The sequence below is a fragment of the Harmonia axyridis genome, chromosome 3 (genome assembly GCF_914767665.1).
Source record: "Harmonia axyridis chromosome 3, icHarAxyr1.1, whole genome shotgun sequence".
In the NCBI taxonomy this organism is placed as follows: Eukaryota; Metazoa; Arthropoda; class Insecta; order Coleoptera; family Coccinellidae; genus Harmonia; species Harmonia axyridis.
Window position 1 is genome coordinate 22,049,268 of NC_059503.1, and position 21,546 is coordinate 22,070,813.

Here is a 21,546-nt window from a genome sequence, read left to right on the forward strand (position 1 = left end):
ACGCTGGAAAAATATTTACCCAACGTTGAAAAAAAGTATAATAATAAAACGTAGGATAAATCGGCATAATTTAATCGAAACGTGAAATATAAAATAAAAGTAATAGTTATTGAACATATACTTCATCAAGAATTAGCAGGATCATTGGGAGACAGAAAGGTTTTCTGCATCGCATTGCAACTGGAAACGAAAAATGGGTTCATTACGATAATCCCAAGCGCAGAAAATTATGGGGATATCCCGGCCATGCTTCCACGTCAACGGCCAAGCCGATTATTCACGGTTCCAAGGTCCATAGTATTTGGTGGGACCAGCTGGGCCTAGTGTACTATAAGTTTTTAAAACCGACAAAACAATCACAGGTGATCGTCATCGAATGCAATTCATGCGTTTGAGCCGAGCATTGAAAGACAAACGTTCGCAATACAACGAGAGACATGATAAAGTGATTTTACAGCATGACAACGCTCGACCCCATGTTGCGAAAGTGGCCAAGACATACTTGGGAACGTTGAAAGGGCCACTCGCCGTATTCTCCAGACGTTGCTCCCTCGGACTATCAGGACTATAGGCTTACTCAAACCTACAAGATAAAATTAAACACTGCCCTTTTGCTGATTTTGTATCTGTGCAGTGCTGCACTTACACTATTGTGTTTTTTTGTTGTTGTTCTTCCAAAACCTCTTCACTGATGAGGAGTGAGAAGTTCAACTGAATAACTAAATTCACAAATTTTGCTAAAACCATTTAACAATTCTAAATATTGATGAAGCTTGTATCTTTCTTTGATCAAATGTCATAACCTACTGAACACAAATGACATAAGCAATGTAAAAGAATGATACAGAGTGTTACCATTATAAATAACCATTTCAAATTGTATGATTCCTATTGCAAAACGCTAAACTACGCATTCAAAAACCTAAACTGAAAAACTGAAGTCCTCTCGACGTTTTCCTTGATCGACGTTCGCTATCGAATATATAAATCAAAAATATGTTTTAAATTTGAATGAAGAGAGACAGCTGCCTTGACTACAACTGCGAAAATATGTTGAACAGTACAAGTAAAATCACTTAACATCTACTATGCCGAAGCTAGGCCTACTGGGCGATTATCAATAAATCAGATTCTGTGTTCCGCTTCCTCGTCGTGACGAATACCATTACTACTACAAAAATAGGACAAGTCTCGATTTATTATCTATTGATTTTCATTTCTTGCATTTTAAATCAATCATTCATCAGTTCCAGGAATAGGATAGACGAAAAAAAAGCATCGGCGAAATAAAGAAGTCGTACTAGTCTTGAAAACGGTGGAGAATATCCTATCCTCACCTTGGCGCACCTGATGACCGTCGTGTGAGCGAGGCGTGGTAACCTTGCTTCCGACCTCGACGGAACCTCGCGGAACCAAGGCCCATGAAAGTACCACCGCGCGATATTTGTGCTGTTTTTATATGTGTTATCAATCTTCTCTTCAGAGTCGGATCTGTTCCTTTTGTGAATCATCTTTTTTTGGGCGCTTCTTCTATCAAACAGATCGGTTATAGTGTATTTGGTTTAGCAATGGTATGACGTCACACCTAGTGATATTTTGGTACCAACAAAGGAATACTTTTTGTTACTGCTTGAAGCATTCACCAATCTGGTTATCTTTGATGCTCTAATGTTGTCATGAATTCACGATGTTGCTGATGTGTCTGTTTGTAATCCAAATTTGACGTATTCATTTAATTCGTCCACAGCCTGACAACAATGTTAAAAAACATTCTATGACTACATGCCACAGAGTAAATATTTGAATTTTGATTCGGAAATTTTCTCGCAATTGGTTCCTATCAACTTTTCATGAAGATCATAATAACTAGAAGCATCTCTCAGGATCAATTCGACCGATTTTGCTGGAATGTAGGTATTGAGAAAATCAACTATCAAAATATTCAGTTTTCCTTATTTGAATTAGGCAAAAAGTATAAAATCTTTGATGAGCAGGCTTCACAGCTATTATGCAGTCGAGGAAAAATCCTAACACAAAATAGATTCTCACAAACAATGCACACATGTTTTCTCCTTTTCATTGATTTCAAAAGTTACAAAAAATTGCGATGAATTAACAAAATAGAACAATGCCAACAAAATGAAAAAGAGATAACCTCCAAATTAATCGGGAGCATAGAGGCAAGCATATTCAATACAAACAAACCACAGTCTTTTCTTTCTCAGAAAAAAAATTCGCTTCAATTTTATGATTTCCTGTTCAATGTATTGTGAGTACAAAAACCTCATATATGTACTTGCAAAAATATAAACACTTCATGCCATCATTTTAATTAACAAAACAACTATTTGCATTTTACACATACCTAGTTCATTCTATGAGAGATCGCAAATCAATTTTAATTACTCATTGCAATGAGTAATTATTTTTATATCCTTTAATTTATACAATTTTTTATCGGATAATGAAAGAGTTTATCATAGAAATTTTATTTGATTTGAATATATTCTTGAAACATCATATTCATAACTTGTTCTTCAGAATAAAGAAAAATTATAAGGAATATTTTCAGAAAACTTATTTATTCAATAATTTCGAATTGTATTTTATTTTAACATGAGTATTTTGGATTGTATCCATAAAATTTAGACTGATCAAATCTCTAATCTGAATGGCATCGAAAATACTCATTCATTTAAAAAAACAATATTTATATTACCGAGAGCTATCGACTTTCTATAACAACATTTACAAAGAATGAACGAATCTATAAAAAAATCCTGGGATAATTCCTTGTTTGAAATCATGTATGGTCCCACATAAGAAAAGATCCTTTGAGCTTCACGTGTTGAGGTATTCCCCGTGAAGAAAATATTAAAAAAAAGGGTATTAGTTTACTAAGGACATTCCAAGAATAAACATGTTATTCTATTCTTTTCTCCCTGAATGGAGCATTTTGAGGAAAAAGTATTACGTAGTTACTAGTCTCATGAATGAAATTTCAATTGAACTTGAACTCACCAAATAGACGACTGGCATGTTTCGTTATGAAAGCTGAACATGGAAAGCAAAATATTAACGTTACAGGCCATCTATTATGCATTCGTTGATTAAAATTCCATTAGCAAGACTTTATCTCAAGAAGGAGCTCGAATGCATTTTTTATAAGAAAGGCTTATTTCATTTTTCGACAAGCAATATAATCCTGAATTGTTTTACAGTTATTAATTTCTATTCGGTATGATATACGTTATAATATTATATACGATTAAGTACATGGATACCCTTCAAAAATGCAATTTTATGTTCGTGAAAAAAATTGAAGCTATAAAAATAAGAATGGTGCTGAGTAATCCTTTTCTTACCTGATGAACTATTTCTCACCTGAGATGGGATAATTGGATTATCATAATTTCGTGTTGACATAGTCAATATCTTCGATTTATCAAGTATACCTTGTAATAAATTGTTTCCTTTATTTTGAAAGTAGAGAGAACACCATTTTCCAAATCGAGTCTATCTGAATGAGTGAATAAAGACTTTTTCATCTCGGATAATCTTTATTGTCCCAAATTTTAATTTATCGTCAATGAGAACATGAATTCATTGATTGATTGAATAATCTTAATTGATATTTAACTTCAAAAACTCTTAATTTTACATAAGTATTTTGACAGGGACATGACAGTAATCATATATTTTCAAACTTTAACTAGATGACGTCATATTATTCAGAAGCATCTTTTGCGTGTGTTTAAGATTAGAAAACATCAAATGGAAAATCAATGGAAAAACAACAAACAAAGATTCGGTCACTAATTCGAGCTATTGAAAAATCTAGCTGTATATTATTTACTTAACCAATGAATTTAAATGGACAAAAGTACCAAAATATTTCTAAAATGATTTCGCTTTTTAAGTAATAATTCCAAAATAAAATCCCTCGACTACTAGTTTAATTACATATGGTGATATAATTTATCAGCAATATCCATAGTTATTCATAGTTTTTATGATATAACGTATGAATATTAGGCATGAAGTCGTAATTTTCGGATAATACGGCTCTGTGTTCCATATTATCAAGACGATGACTATGTGTGTAATACAGGTATTATGTGGGTATAACGCGATAATCATATCGGTTTATTCTTGCAGTGGTTCACCTCGAGACATCAAGTGAACTGGAATGTCACACTCTTAGAAGGTCCGAAATTTGAAGGTGAAGTGCAAAAAATGGAAAATCCATTTTTACGCAACAAAAAAAATTTTTGGGAATTAAAAATTTTCGAATTTTCTAGTATTTGATGAATCAATGTAAGAACAGTGATTACTGACAGAACAATACTTTTCGTAATGGAAAAAAGTTCACCAGAACCCAAACAACAACTTTTTCCTTCATTGATACACAAACATAGTCAATAATATAGCTGATCTATAATCTAGTTGATTTTCCTATCTAATAGAAACGAAGGACATTTCCATGAGAAAGAATTTGTATACATATTAAAATTTATCAGATAATATTTGTCAATTCATCAAAAAAAAATCACACTTCCTGGTATTAATGTACTAATTTTCCTTGTAGATAACTGACCATTTGAAAAAATCGTTTATCTTAATCGGTAAACATTGCTGACGTAGGGGGCGAATAAATCGATCATTCCTATAGAACCGACATCAATATAAATTTTTTCTAAATTTTCCAGAATTATTCCAATGACAACATGTCGATTATATCTACAAGGTACTCTGAAATGATAAGAAAAAAGAATATAAACCATAAATCGTGGAATTTGATTGAATCCATAATTTTACCATTCAGGCCTATAAGCATTGATTTAAAGTTATTTCATTCTGAATATATCATTCCAACGTCAGGGTTACGAATTTTTACACTGAAATGATAAATTTATAGTATTTCAAGACATTGAATATTGATAATGTTTTAGATAAAGTTTACATAATTCTCTGTTTTATGGTGGCATCATTCAAACAAATACTCACATATAACATTCAATCATGACGATGCAGAAAATTCAATAATTAAAAATTTATGAATTCCTATTCAATATAATTTCAAAAAATGCGAAATATACATTTCAATCACGGATTCGCATTTCATCAAGGTTTCAAATATACGTTTCACCTGGAGAGAATCAAGAATTGGCAACATTGAAAAATGTATTCAAAGAATTATCCTCGGTGGAAGGTCATTATGAAAGGTCAAACATTTTTGGCAATATCTGTGACTCACAATGTCAAAGTCAAGAAATAACCATGACGGAGATTTCGTTAGGATACAGATCAAAATGAGGAAAGTACTGAAGTCGAGAATGACGCGAAGTGAGAAGCTTTTGAAGGCTCGTTATTCATGCGCCAATTGCGCTCTTGGAGATAGCTGCGCTGAATATATCGGGTGTCCCAAGGTGAGTGGCCTATTAGATTATTATGGAAACTATTGATGGTAAAGATTTCAAATTTTGTGGATAGATATTTGGCCATGTAAGGTACATTTTTAAAATAATTTCACATTTCCAGTGTTGCCGGATGTACGACAATTTGGCAACAACTTTGTTATTTTGAATGGGACATCCGGTATTTCTATTTTTTTTATGATACTCCATGAAATATTGAATCTATTCACTCTTACTTTTACATCCCTATCTTTGACGGTTTTTGAGTTATTAATTATTTTTCGAAATTTCAGATCAAATTGGCGTATTACGAAAATGACTCTAGTTCGCTCAATATTTGAGATTTGAGTCAGAAATTTTGCAAGTCGTTAAATATTGATCTGATTTGTGTCACTGCTTCTGAATTATGGTTGTCAATAATACAGGACGGACCAAAAAAAATCATCATTTGCCAAGTCACAAAATTGTAAAAAAGTCTGTGTAAGTGAATAGAAGAATTGTAGAATGTGTTGAACTGATTCCAAAAATTGAAAAATATACTAGGGGTCTAATTTGAAAAAATAGACTTTTTTACAATTTTGTAACTTGGCAATTGATGATTTTTTTTGGTGCGTCCTGTATTATTGACAACCATAATTCAAAAGCAGTGACACAGATCAGATCAATATCTAACGACTTGCAAAATTTCTGACTTAAATCTCAAATATTGAGCGAGCTAGAGTCATTTTCGTAATACGCCAATTTGACCTAAAATTTAGAAAAATAATTAATAACTCAAAAACCGTCAAAGATAGGGATGGAAAAGTAAGAGTGAATAGATTCAATATTTTATGGAGTATCATAAAAAAAATAGAAATACTGGATGTCCCATTCAAAATAACAAAGTTGTTGCCAAATTGTCGTACATCCGGCAACACTGGAAATGTGAAATTATTTCAAAAATGTACCTTACATGGCCAAATATCTATCCACAAAATTTGAAATCTTTACCATCAATAGTTTCCATAATAATCTAATAGGCCACTCACCTTGGGACACCCGATATATTTGGTATATATGGTCTCCACAGTATATTTAGCGATTTTTCGATATTCTGATGATGTGATCTGTTTGGAAATCTCCACGGAGCTTTAAATTGATATTTCATATGAACTCCCAAAATCTCAGCTCTGTCGGTTTTGTAATCCAGGAAATATTGGGTACTATCTTAGATATTCTCCTTGAATTTCTATGGTACTGATTAACATTTACCTGATTCATTGCAGACTCAATTATAAGAAAAATATTATACATATATATATTCGATAAATAACTTCTGATAATTTTCATATCCGCATAGATATATTAAAATATATAATTGTAATTATAATATATATATACAAAAATACTGCAAAAATGGAAAAACACGACGAAGAGAGTTACCGTGTTTACAGACGGGAGGAAACATAGACGCTCAGTTCGGGGAACGAACGTTCAAATCAAAAAGAATATTTTAATTACTCATGTTGTTAATAACATTCATTTATTCCATCTGATATTGATCTATCTACCATTTTACAGAATAACAAATAATTTGGCACGTATAGATTCCAATATTGTTTTATTGAACTCTATACGTGCCAAATTATGGTATTCAGAACACTACAGATTTAACACCAATAGTTGATTATATTCCAATATGTCTTATGGGTATGACCCAAATCCCAAACCAATAAAGAGTTAAAAGCATTCTGCTTTCTTGGAAATTCTACGCATATACTCAGGTGCAAAAAAACGCAGCAATTTGATAACATTTGAAATCTCATAGTTTTCTTATTTTCAGCTGAATTTTCAAAATTCTTTCAATTTTCTTCCTGTAAACTGTAGATAAAATGTATTAATTTATTAGCCACCATAAAGGATTAATCAGTAGTTAGTTGTTGAACCCTAATTTTGAAACATCCTGTGAAATAATTTCGGGGTCGATTTTTTTCAAATTGCTAATTTTCTTCCAAATACATTTCTTTTCAACATTCTGTTAATTAGTTCATTTTTTTGAACGGTTTACTTTAAGAAATGAATTTTTCCTCAAGATGTCATTCGAAATATAATCGACAGTATAAACCGACGTATATGCCTGGATAGGCAGTAAATGAATTTTGATCTGTTTGATTATCGTAAGTAATTGCACAAGTGCATCAAAATTACCGATAATTTTGCATGACAGCATGTTGTCATAAAAACTGCACGAATTCATTTTCATTTTTGGAGAAAGAGCCCGACTCCGAAGGTGGAGGGCTCTTTCTCCAAAATAGTGACTCCCTTTATAGTGACTAATGAAGAAACATTCAACAAAATATTGAAAATGTAGATTGAAATTAATAATTTAATCTACAATTTGCTGAAAGAATTTTGGAAATTGAACTAAAGATAAGAAAACTATGAGACTTCAAATTTTACCAAATAACAACTTGTTGCTTTATTTTGCACCGGAATGTATTTTAGGACAAAATCACTCAATAATATATTGGACAATCGCGCCATTTGAACCTTAAACGGTGATCTTACATTATTCAATCATGAAGGGTCAATTTCTACACTGTGTCCGTAAAGTATGGAGCAAATTCATTTTTAGCTGAACAGATCATTTTAAGAGATAATTCTGAAATACGTCGATTTTTTATTTTAATTTACCGTATTCTGAAATAATAATCTAATATACAGGGTGAATTATTTTCGAGTAATGACGTTGCCGTCATTTTTTTTTTAATGGATCACCTCCATTTTATCTCAATTTTCCGATTACTCTAGCTGAGCTAATTCCAAATATGTATCACATGTTGATTCCAATTTGTACAGGGTGGACAAAAATAATAAATTAAATCTAAGCAATAATTAAAACATTCACGAATACCAGAAATATTGTTGTACTAAACTGTCATTGAACACCAATAAATTACTAAACAAATAGACATTTCACAAAAAACTAGACGACTATTTTTTTCTTAAATTGATAAGAAACAATTTCTTTCATATTCTGTCTGCTATAGACCACAAGTACCAAACATGTTTGGAAACAGCTCATTTTTATTGTAAATGTAACAATTTACAGGGTGTTGTATTCAAACCAATTGCCGCTAGACAATAAGTATTTTTGATAATATTGTTATTTCAACTAATAAAGAATGTTAGGCGTTACTTTATGAGCACACACAAAATTATGTATTGTATTTTTGTCCACCCTGTACCAATTGGAATCAACATGTGATACATTTTTGGAATCAGCTCAGCTAGAGTAATCGGAAAATTGAGACAAAATGGGGATGTTCCATTAAAAAAATTACGGTGACGTCATTACTCGAAAGTAATTCACCTTGTATATTAGATTATTATTTCAAAATACGGTAAATTCAAATGAAAAATCGACGTGCTTCAGGATTATTTCTTAAAGTGGTCAGTTTAGCTAAAAATGAATTTGTTCCATACTTTACGGACACAGTGTATGAATATTGTCAGCATCAAGGACAGGAAAAGCGAGCAACTTGAATTGTAGTCATAAAGGAATGAAAACAGATGTTGTATAATCAGAGAAATACCTATATTGCTTCTGTCGCACAAGCTGCGACGTGACAAATAATGTTCTATATTTACACCATCAGTTCAAAGCGAAAATGGGGCAGATCTATTACGTACAGATTAATTAATACGTTATGCAAATTGTGCCTGCAGTATCAGGAAGAAGTGGCGGCAAGGTTAGGTGTTTCGTAGTTCCATTGACGAATTCTACAGGCGCGATAACTGTTGAAGAAAGTCTTGGCCCACATTTTCGTGAACCAGACGTGAATTTAATCCAGACCATTGTCAAAAACCATAAATTATCTCATACGACCCACATGTTGGTTCATTTCAAGGACCAATATATGCTTATGTGTTATTCATAGATTATAGAAAAGTAAGGGGGGAAAATAGTACCCAAATAAACCAAAAACAACTCTCGTTTGATAATTACAGCAGTGCATTAAAACTTTTCCAATTGATCTCAATAGAAATTTCTGCGTCAGTTCCAGTCATAAATATATTGAACTGTTATGAAAATGAAATCGAATTTGCACAATGAATATTCATTATTCCCCGATGCTGAATAGTTTTCTTAATTCCCTTTTCAGTTCTAAGATGTTTCGAAAGATCAAAATGCATATTTCGTTATGGCTTCTTCCCTTGTATATTATACAATAATATTCAGAGCAATAATTCGAAACATTCTTGAATTACAATTCAAAATCTTTTTTTCCTATTCACAAAACGAAAATTTTCCAGCCAAATCACATTATTGCTGATTTGACATTCAAAATCCTGCTTTTAATGGGTTTAAAAATAGATTATATTTTTCAGTTCCTCATTTTTATATAGCGAAGAAAATTAAATCGATTTAATAGGCAAACGATCAAGAATAATAAAGAATTTTAGATCTATATACAGCAATCATTTAAATTTATCCCATAATATTCACTAAAAAATTATGACGCGGAAGAAAATTATAAAGCAAAAAGATAATAATCATGTAAATTGAAAGAATTAATGGTCAATTTCCAATAAAAAATATGAAATATTCATTAAAAATTTAATACATTCACTAAGTATCATTATCAAATGGAAGCAATAAATAAAACAAATTGTCCAAAAGAAAAAAACAGCGAATATTGATTCAAATAAATATCCGAGCTAAGTGAGGTAGAAGGTTTTTCAAATATATCCTTTTTCGATAGATATAAAAGAGTTGATTAAGAGTTGGCTTGAGGCTCTAGACATTTGCAAGATGTGATGTAATACGACCTACGTAATTACCGTACGATGTATGTAAGTAGCTCAGAATCATGTTTCAGTTTGAAAATACTGAGTGGTTGGTCTATAATAATAACAATGTTTATTTGTCCCAAAAGAACAATTACCACATAAAGTTTTATAACAGTTACAGTTACAATCAGTATAATATATAGACACCAATATTGACGATTTGGATGAAAAATCCAGAAAACGACATTTATTTTCCTTATGGAAAAAGGGATTTTGATACAGGTTTCCATTATATTTATTTATTTTTTATTTATTTAATTACTACACCCATCTACATCCTAAGCCAATTACAGAATGGGGAAAAATACAAAATTACAATAAACAATACAAAAATAGAACACACAGATAGCTTCTTATAGAAATTGGGACTCAAAGACAGCCCTTTTTATATCAAAATAAGTACAGCAAAAAATGTCCAAAACATTCTGAACATTGCAAAAATCTCGACACATTCTGAACAGAGGCGAAAGTGGAAGTACGTTAGTACGATATATGGGACATGAGCTCTAGAAATTTTATTAATAAAGTGCGCTTACAGAAGTTCAATAACTGTCGCTAATGGAAATAACTTGTACACAAAATTCCCGAATTTATTTTACAGTTCATTCTTCGATCTCGAATTATAGATTCTATTTCCTTGTTATTCTGGCCTTCAAGGCTACATGCTGTGTGTTATTGTGGGCCATTGGGACAAGGTCGTCAATACAATCAACTGGCATCAGATGAATCAACGAATACTTATTTACGAAGGAAGAACGTTTTGAATTCTTAATTCTTTCTATACGGAATCTCGTTTGAGAAATAACAGCTAGTTTTCACACCATCTATGATAACGTTATCTATTTAATATACATACTGGAAATAGTATTATAATGCTAAGTGATATTCGAGAAAATTGAAAGTATGGATATTCAGCATATTTTTGATATTAAAAAAAAAGAAATTGATGATTTTCAAATATAATTGCTATCATTGCAAACCATTAAGACATTAAGAGGATCATTTATTCGATTAATGGAAAGAGAAAGTAACACAATGTTTTCTGGTTGTCTGCAATTTTTGAGCGCTCGTTCTATGAACCCATAGCTCTTTCAGTTCGTCACAATTTTTATAATATTCAAATTTTCAGTGCGTAAAATATTGACGTTGCGCTAAAGAAGAATTGGTCCTCAAATTTGATAATGTTCCATGATGAATTGCGAACGAAAAAAGCTAGAAACTTGAATTTTTCAGGAATTTCAGATCTTGAATGGCTTTCGTGCTTAATTGTCAAAATCGAGTGGGGATTCTGTAAATATAGCCATTTGAAATTCTGTTTTCCTCGTAATTTCAAAAACTGCATCACAATTTCAAGATCATAAAAATTCAAGGAGAATATTGGAAATATTTCCGTTATTATAAATCAAGTTAAGATTTCTTTGTTGAGATTTTGCAAGTAAACATTGAATGATAATGTAATACATTCTGGGTTAAATATGGAATATATTCCGTTACTTCACTAACGTGAATTCTGGAACTTTTGGTCGTTCGTTCATTCATGGGCAAATGCACCCTTGAAATCCACATGACTGTAAACCTATAAGTATACGTGATCTCCAAAGGGAAAAATTGACTCATGAATGAACGAGCGCACAAAAGCTCATGACTTCGCATCAGAGCTTTCCTCATTTTTGTAATGCAAATCAAAAGCAACATGCAGAGTAATTGCAATAAAAAAGATTCATTAACCAAATGTAATTACAAACATGTAGTAATTCAGAGCAAAATTCAGTTGATGTGTTTGTTACACTAATATTCCAACTGAATGAAAAGAATTACGACGAATTGATGACATACTAGAAATGTAAATAGAATTCTCCAAGAGTAATTAAATCGATAATAACCGAAAATTATAAATAATAAATCTACTTCAATAGTAAAATTTCTATTTATTTAGTGTTTTTGTCACTACGACAACAATAAAAAAACTGCAAATTTCACACAATGGTTCATTATTTTTTTTCGAAGAAATATTCCCAATCTAAACGTTTTTCAATAAAAAGCTATTTATGAGATAAATTTTATGACGATTCCAAAGGTTCATTGATAAAAAAATCGACCAATAAAATGTGCATCATTTTATATAACATTATTGAAAAGCTTCCTAGATTGAAATTAAGTACCTTTCGTATTTCTTCGATAAGCAATACAACGATATTGTTTAAATTATTTTCTCTAATTCTGTGGTTATTCCGTTCATTCTTCCACATCTTGTAGAACAAAATCGTGCGAGAATATATCAGAAACGCACAGTTTTCATGGTTATATTTCATTATTCTATGTTGGTACTCCGAACTTTCCGCTACGGCTTTATCTGTCAATTCATCAATTTGCCTTAAAGAAATCAGTTCTGCCAACCAACATTTTTCAATGCAAAAATCACTAAATTATATTTATGGAAATATTTCATCAATTTCAATGAAAATGCAATGAATTAGAGAAAATAATGTATAATACTCGTACAGAAGGCTCATTCTACCACTCGTTCATTCCAAAACTCGCCACTTCGTGGCTCGTTTTTGAATTTTGAACTCGTGGAAGAATATCAATGCCTTCTGCACTTGTATTATAAATAACTATATTTATATTAGATCCATTTAAACGTTACTTTTTGATGAAAGTCAAATAATTTGCAATCATGTGAAAAAACGGTTCTTCAAGATCGAACGAAAGTCAGAAACTTCTTGATGCTGCTCCCTACCCACGGACAAACGCTTCTTGAATTTCACTGAACGTACACCAATCCAGACAATGTATCAATATCAAAACTGCTTGACCAGATTATATTCTCTTTATTTTTACCTTTTGAACCTTCATAAACCTCGCTATATCGATGTCCTATATGAAGACACAAAATTTCAGTAAAATGAGGCCAATACTGTGTTGTTTTATTTTAGTAACGCTTACAAAATTTTTACCCGAACTTTTCTCTGCCATATTTATAACTAATAACAGATTTTGGTCACTAACTAACTCAACTTTTCAGATCAAAACGTAATTTCGGATCGATCCAGTGGATTCGATTATATCGAGAAAAACTCCTAAATTGTATTTTGAACGTTGATATGTTCTTCTAACTGTATCGTTTCCAAGTCTACCGAAGGTAGATGAAGCTTTCTCAACGCTTTTGAGATTAAAACATTTTTCCTACAACTGCTATGAAAAGTAGCGTATTCTTCATAGCTTACTCAATTTCAAAACTATGTATTGCTCATACTGTGGGAAATATTATTTCTCACGGCACTTTGCCCACACCTTGTTTGGTAGACCAATGAAATTGGGCTTTTGAGTCGTTTCTACGGAAACGCAATAAATTAGCGCATAGTATCAACGAAGGCCACTTTGATTTGAATCAAATCCATTACTTGAATTATTGAAATTTGTGCAGTTGTAGGAAAAGTGTAGTGTGCAACATGTGGAGAAAGTCCTTTTCTCGCATGTGTCTTTGCGGCACTTGCCTTTCAGGCTCGTGCCTCAAACTTCCACACTCGCGAGAAAAGTTGGACTTTCCCCACTTGTTGCACTTGTTGCACAATTATACTATTCTCCACATGTTGCACACTATACTTTTCCTACAACCTACAACTGCACAAATTTCAATAATTCAAGTAATGGACTTGATTCAAATCAAAATCGCGTTCGTTGACAGTATGTGCTAATTTATTGCGTTTCCAAAGAAACGACTCAAAAGCCCAATTTCATTGGTCTACCAAGGGAGGTGTGGGCAAAGTGCCGTGAGAAATAATATTTCCCACAGTATGAGCAATACATAGTTTTGAAATTGAGTAAGCTATGAAGAATACGCTACTTTGATAGCAGTTGTAGGAAAAATGTTTTAATCTCAAAAGCGTTGACAAAGCTTCATCTACCTTCGGTAGACTTGGAAACGAACAGTTAGAAGAACATATCAACGTTCAAACATACAATTTAGGAGTTTTTCTCGATATAATCGAATCCACTGGATCGATCCGTATAGGATGAAGTTTCTTAGGTTTCTACTGACTTTTCATAAAAAATCTTCTAATGCTGCATGGAAGTAATTAATGAAAATAAAGTATATCCGACCTTAGTTCAATGTTGAACCGGCAAGTTCTCATTGGTTGTATTTTAGAAAGGTTAATCCAATACGTGCTCAATGAATACAAAACAAAACGTTGAATGTTACAGCGAAGTAAACGGATTGAATTTGGCCATGGCGTTGACCATGATACCCAATAGACCAGGTGAATAGCAAGCGAGACCAAAACTGTTCTTTTCGACACATATCGTTGTGCTATCGTACGCAACTTACTCTAGCAAGAAATTCCACTAACCTTTTGCCATCGTTTTCCTTGTTGAGCAACATTGGTAATGATATACAGAGGCCATCCGTGATGACTATTGATACCAGTTGCCATTGACGGTTCTTTAATTGGTCATAGAAAATTGTTGTCTGCACTCCAAGTTTTTGAATCGATGATCTTCTCTCGTCGGTAAAGTATTTCAGGAAATTTACTTATAGATTCCTAACGAGCGTTTGCATCTTTTGTTGTCACATTAATTCGAGGACATTTTACATAAATTATAATGAAATCGAGTCGATTTATCACGTCAGTGCTTCCCTCATTTTTTTATATTCAGATTGAATTTTTTATGGCTCTGACGAAACTATCAACACGAAATTTCACCAGAAAATTAAAATTGTTATTTTTATTTTATATATAGAAGCAATATCTCAACTCAATAGTTCAGTCGAAACTATTGATATTATTAGTCGAGAAATAAAACTTTTTCTTTCAAGATTCCTCTTGAATTCTCTGTGGTTCTGACGACGCTATCAATATAAAATTTCACACGAAACATAAAATTGTTAGCTCGAAAACAACTTATTATTAAATCAATAAATCGATTCGACAAAGTGAGACAATTAATGTGAAAATCTTTTAGTACATAATGATAGTCATTGCTACGTTAATTTGCCGATTCATGCACAGAAATAAGGAAGTATTTGATTGGTTTACTTATTTGGTCACATATTGTGAGTCAGATACAGATAAAGGTAAATTTAATTTCAGAATTATTCAAATTTCAAGACCACTTTACATCCTGTTTGGTATTCATTTCTCGACTTTGAAGTGACTCCGTATATTTAAATGTTTCACTCTGAATATATTATAGAAAACGAATCACCTCGATTGCGATCTTCACTTTTCTTCCTTCTAGAACCGAAGTAACTGGAGCTGTCAAAGATAGGCAAGATCTCTGAAGCTCGGTATACAGAAGCAGAATTATATTCAATAAGATAATTTAAGCAGGTTCAGCGAAATTTAAAATATCGGATCTGGATTCTACATTTCTGCTAGGAGCTAAATGAAATCTCAATTACTTCACCTCGAGCTTCAACTATTAAGTTGTGTAATTATATGGAGACAGGAATCTTCGTGCTTTCATATTGCATGATCTTATCTTACTAGGAACAAATATTTGATTAATAGACACAGATCGTTTTCAGGCGATAACAGTCGAAAATTTACCTTTCTTAGATTGAGGATAAACATAATAGAAACCTCAATAAGGAAATACAAGTAGGTATCTCTTTAACGAATCATAAGATTCATTATTGGAATAGACTAGAATATTACATATTATAATGTATATTACCTTGATCTTCAAATGTTCATCCATACATTTCTTCAGCAATTGCAGAGGACCTTTCATTGCCTCCATTCTGGTGAATATATTTGATCTGTTCTTACGAACGGTTTGTATTGGCACTAGAAACAAAAGGAACAATATTAGATTTGAATTCGATCAAATTTTAACCTATTCAATAAAAAAAACACATAAAATGTTTCGTTATGGTCCATTACTTTCAAACAAAAATGACCAATTCCTCGGATAATTTAAAAAAAGTCCTATAAACATGGGCCCGCAAACGCTTTGTTTTCCTTCACAAGATATTCAACTCAAGTTTGGTAGATATTCCAATTTAGAGTGATATGCAAATTTTGAATTCAAATCTACAGGGTGATATTTTTTCTGGAACAGTGCCTGCTTTTTTCCTCTAGAACTTTTTTTGGTTAACCACTGTTATGTAGATGTGGATGTAAACCGAAACATTGGTCCAGTAATTCACTTTTCGGTTTTTTGTAGTTTTGTCGTATCTGCAATAGATTTTGAGAACTTTTTCAATCGATTATTTGATTGTTATCCTTCAAAAATCATAAAACGTGATCAACAAGAAAAATGAACACGATATAGCCCACAAATTCTTGAATCAAATTGTATGCATATAGCTCTTCTAGTTTCTGCAAAAATCTCTCTGAATGTGTGTTGATTCCTATTCTTTTAAAGGCATTTCAGTAATTTTCCACCATGAACGATTTCAAAACTTTATTATTGAAAATAATATTCAAAAAAATATTATTCATAGCATTCTGAATCTGCACCTGCAGTAACCATTCATAACTCAACCTAACGAATTCCATCATAACCAAAAAAGTGGAACGGCAAATATTGAGGTCCCGGGAATTTCACATTTTTATTTTTAATTCTTAGGAAACCACTTACGTCCCAATCCGAATATCCATAGCAAATTTGATAAAAATCGAGGTATCAGAATATCAGATAATTTCGGAATTTCACGTTTGCGTTACTTTACGAACAACCTATATCTGGAGCTGAGTCGTATGAAGCCATATACGACCCAAAGAGGACACCAATCCATATCAAAGTCCATCAAAATCGGATGGAAATTTTATAAGTTAGGGCTGTTACAAAGATATGCAGACACATAGAACGACACACAACAGTCATGAAATCAAAGTTATTAGAAGGGTCTGTAATGCATTTGACTAGGAAATATTTTCAAATCGAAGACCAACATTTTTTCCATCTCTAAAAATAATCACACTCTTCGAATGACTTGAATTCTAAAACTTACTCTCTCGGAGGCTTTGAATGTTTGATATCAAACTGCATATTAAAAGTGACACTAATGAGAAAAAGAGATCATACATTTCCTGAAATAATTAGCCATAATCAGAAAATCGCCATCACCTCATTCATCAATGTTGAGTACACCCATGTCTTATTAACACTGTCCATCGTCCAACATGACATTGACCTTCTTGCTTCGATAAGTGCGCCTTGTTACCGCAACTCAGGACGTGTACAAGAAATTGTTCGTGAAATTGTCTTGATATAACGGATCCCTCTTGCATTATATCATAAATAATGTAAAGCAATGCATTAGGTGTTTTAGCGACGGACTCAGGATGATTTTATCGATTTAATGGGATCTTAAGAGTTGAAAAAGTTTCTGTGAATGAGTGGGAGTCGGAATGGACTACTAATGGATTGGAGAAATGGTAATAACTTGATCTGTCCTGCTACTCATTCGCGATCTATGCGATCGTGCGAATCTACCAACTCAGTGAATGATTAGACGAATTGGTATTAAATTCTTGACCGTTTGCATGACTTGCGAGCGTTCGTTTTAGCGCGAATGGTTTGAGGTAGAACTTCACTCAATAAGTCGAATTTATTCCGTCGAAATATAAATACAATTTCAATCATACAATCTGAAATTATTTACCCTTCATGTAATGATGGACGCACCTAAGTAGCTGTCTAAAGGCTAAATCAGTAAAAACACATTTTTTCATTCGTCAACATAGTCATCTTTAGGTATTTGGCAATACCTTTTCTGTAGAAAGATTCGTCTTTGCCTTCATTAGCGCCTAACTTCTTCTATTGGAGCATTATTTTGAAGACTGCAAAGAGTCAGTAATCACTGAGGGCAAGATCTGGAGAATAAGCTGAGTGGCAAGCCTTTTTCAAGCGACTCCATGCGTTGGGAATGATTCAAAAACTGGAAACTTAGGTTCCTTATGAGTTGAAGCATAGGAACGTTTTTTAGCCTGTAGACAACTGGTTCAGAGGGGCAAAAAAGAGGAGGTTTTCCTCATCGCAAGTGATTACAAGTGATTTAAAATGGATTCATTACAGCAACCTAAACAAAAGAAAGTCATGCGAACAGCCCGGTCATGTTTCTACGTCATCGACTCAACCGAATATTCACGCTGCGAAGGTTATGCTGTTGAAACCGATTGAAACCATTACTGGGGAACGGTATCGACTTCGATTGATGCGATTGGGCCAAGCACTGTGCGAAAAACAACCACAATACCAGCAGGGACACGCTAAAGTGATTCTACAGCATGACAACGCTCGCCCTCACGTTGCTAACCCATTGGGATGTCCTACCAAACCCGCCATATTCCACAGATATTGCGCCGTCAGATAATTACTTGTTCCATTCGATTGCACATGATCTGGCTCATCAGCAGTTCCACATCAATAAATGGCTTGTTTCAAATAAAGCATCAAAATATGAACACTTTTACCATAGTAATATCCCAGGCTCTCCAAAGATATGAGAAAAAGTTGTAGCTAACAATGGCAATACTTTGAATGATTCATATTTAACCATCTTGTCACCTAACCTAACTTATCCAGTTTTTCACAATAGAGTTGCATTTTCTCTAAAAAAAAACAACTCAGGTGCGCACCTTATATTTTCAGGCATGTTCGGGGGTAATTGTGTGCCTTTTATCACTAAGAATATGTTCATAAGTTGGGAAGGCAGTTTCACATCCACTGAGGTAACGAAAATACTTGTATTTAGTTGTTAAATTAGAAATGATGTTTTCTAACGAAAGTTTAACCGTTCCATTATTAAAACCATTCATTTCACCTAAAACTTCGAACCCGGGGTTATTTTTAAAAAAAGTTTGAGTTCAGATCCAACAATGCTTTTAATTGATGGATTGATTTCATTCATTGAAGTATAGAATTGGTCAATGGCAAACTACTAATTTCAAGGTTTATAATACTAATAGTTATTTGAAAAATGAGTTTTAATTAGTGGTATGTGTTTTTTCAAAACTTGTACCGTCGAAAACTACCTTGGACTAACAAACTGGCATAGCCACTAAACTATCGAAATCATCGACCAAACTTTTGATCGCCTCGAAATGAGAGTTTTGACTAAAATAAAATGAAACTTAAATATAACCACTCCAAAATTCGAAACATCCTATATTTGTGAAGATGATTTTATAAGCTCAGGTGTGCTCTGAGAACTTTTTTACTATATATTATGTGGGGTGGGCTTGCTTAAAAGATATCCTTTACTAATTACCCTACTGAAAAATATTAACACTACAAAAAAAATGCATCATCCCTATATTTTTAGTAAAATATTTTCATATGCAAATGCATATAATCCGGTCTCTGATCATTAAATTCAGACGGAGCATTTACAAATTAAGACAACTGTCCGTGTATAGATTTTGTTAATATGTCCTTCCGTCACCTCAGGCATAACATCGTTAATTGTTTCCCAACTGTGAAATAGTGGAACGGTACCTATAATAATATTTAATCGTATAATTAATCAAACAGAATGACTTTCATTCTATTTCCATTATTGATGAGTGGCCGACAACAATACTGAAAGAGCGTTGTAAATTTTTCAAATGGGTTTATTACTGTCTCTCTCAACAGAATAGTTAGATTATCGTAATAACATCGATTCGATTTTTATATTTTGGAATTTACGGTTCAGATAATGTAGCTATTATGTAGAGAGAGAAAACGGTATAACAAGCGATTTTGTAGTGAAAAATAACTATTGGAGTTTCCGAGAAAAATTCTGGACAGCAGATGGACAATTCAAAGCATAAATAAAGAAATATAATGAGCTGAAATTTTCTTGCCTATGATAGAAGGTCTAAATAAATAGTAGCCAGTCCAGCAGCAGAAGACGATAGAAAGATTTTTTTCTGTCAGGTTCTAGAATACATTTGAAAGAAATGGTTGACTAATCGTTGTTTAATTTTTTGAAAATGTTTAAAAAGACGTGTGAAATACTTCCTTCCGACGAAAGTTGAACTTTCCTTGTGGTATTCCTAACCTCTACTGATCATTCAATCGTTCTGGCAAAACCGCTTCTCCTTCCTCCTCTAGACAAATATTGACAGATCACAACAATGTCACGTGGGGATGTTCCTCTAAATGTCATTCGTTCTGATTGATGTTTCAGATAACATGATTGCTGTATTTCATACTTTCATTTTGCAAGAAAAGAATTATCGACTTTGTAACAAGATCAAATGAATAATGTATTGGGTATAAAGTCTTGTACTTTCATTTGATTGAAAATCTCAGTTTTTTCAATAATATAGTCATTTTTCGGAATCCATTTAGTATTCATTAGTTTTCGGATTCTGCTGTCACCTAGCCTTTTTAATTTATTTGATAAAAATATGATTTCATATAAAATACGAGTTATTATAATACCACCATTCATATTCATTTAATTTTAGAATGACTCGTTTGTAATATGAAATGAAAATTAATTGAATTTCCAACAAGCAAGGCTGGCGCGAGTAATTGTGGAGTCTGAAACAAAAAAATTTCCTCCCTCATATCCAATTCTAGTAAATGAAAAATATTGAAATGTTGTCTATTTACCTTATGTTCTTGTCGCTGTAGGTATCTTAATTTATTACTGGATTTGTACGTCGATGATAATGCGTGAGTATATCTAAATTTCACATCTACATGAGACTAGGTACGAAGAATGATAACCTATCACAACACAACAAACAAACAACGGTAGGGCATTCAAAGTTTCAGTATTGCTTATTTCGAAGTAACCGAAAGCTTATTGGGGTTATAAATATGTGTCCCACTGAAACCATTTGGCATTTAACAGTAACTAGTATCGAATGCAAAATCGTAGGAATTTTCCATATGTTGAATGTGTAAACATCGACGTCCAAATAATTCGAAAGCAGAGGTAGTGTTGTTTTTTGTATTTCTAAAATACATAAGGATTTTATCCCTCTTTCAATGAGGGTAAAAAGGAATTCTGTTCATACTAGTCGGGCAGCCATATGTTATTTTTTTTACAGGCGGCTCAGTTAAGGCGGTTTGGAGGATATCAATGAAGAGAATGTTAACAAACGCAGCGGAACGAAACAACCCTTGTTATAGAGAATCAAATATGAAACAACAAACTGGGCCGAATTGCCACCCCTCACATGAGGCTCCTGAAACGTTCCCTTCATTGATTCACACCTAACGCTGGCCTTTCTACCAGGTAACAACCAAGTCAATCAAATATTACACTCTGCTGTGGAAAGTCATGCCTTTTTGATCTTGAATGTTGCCGTCTTATTGTTACACCTTCTATAACTTTTCTATAACG

The 21,546-nt window shown here is 32.7% G+C and overlaps 1 protein-coding gene across 1 annotated transcript in view; it reads right to left on the minus strand.

Annotated features, from left to right (window-relative positions):
• Positions 1 to 21,546, minus strand: part of LOC123676976 (U7 snRNA-associated Sm-like protein LSm11) — a 40,286-nt gene that overhangs the window by 9,358 nt on the left and 9,382 nt on the right. Inside the window, exon 2 of the mRNA XM_045613336.1 lies at positions 15,930 to 16,042. Coding sequence (XP_045469292.1) covers positions 15,930 to 16,042 — 113 coding nt within the window. The remainder of the gene's footprint in view (positions 1 to 15,929; positions 16,043 to 21,546) is intronic.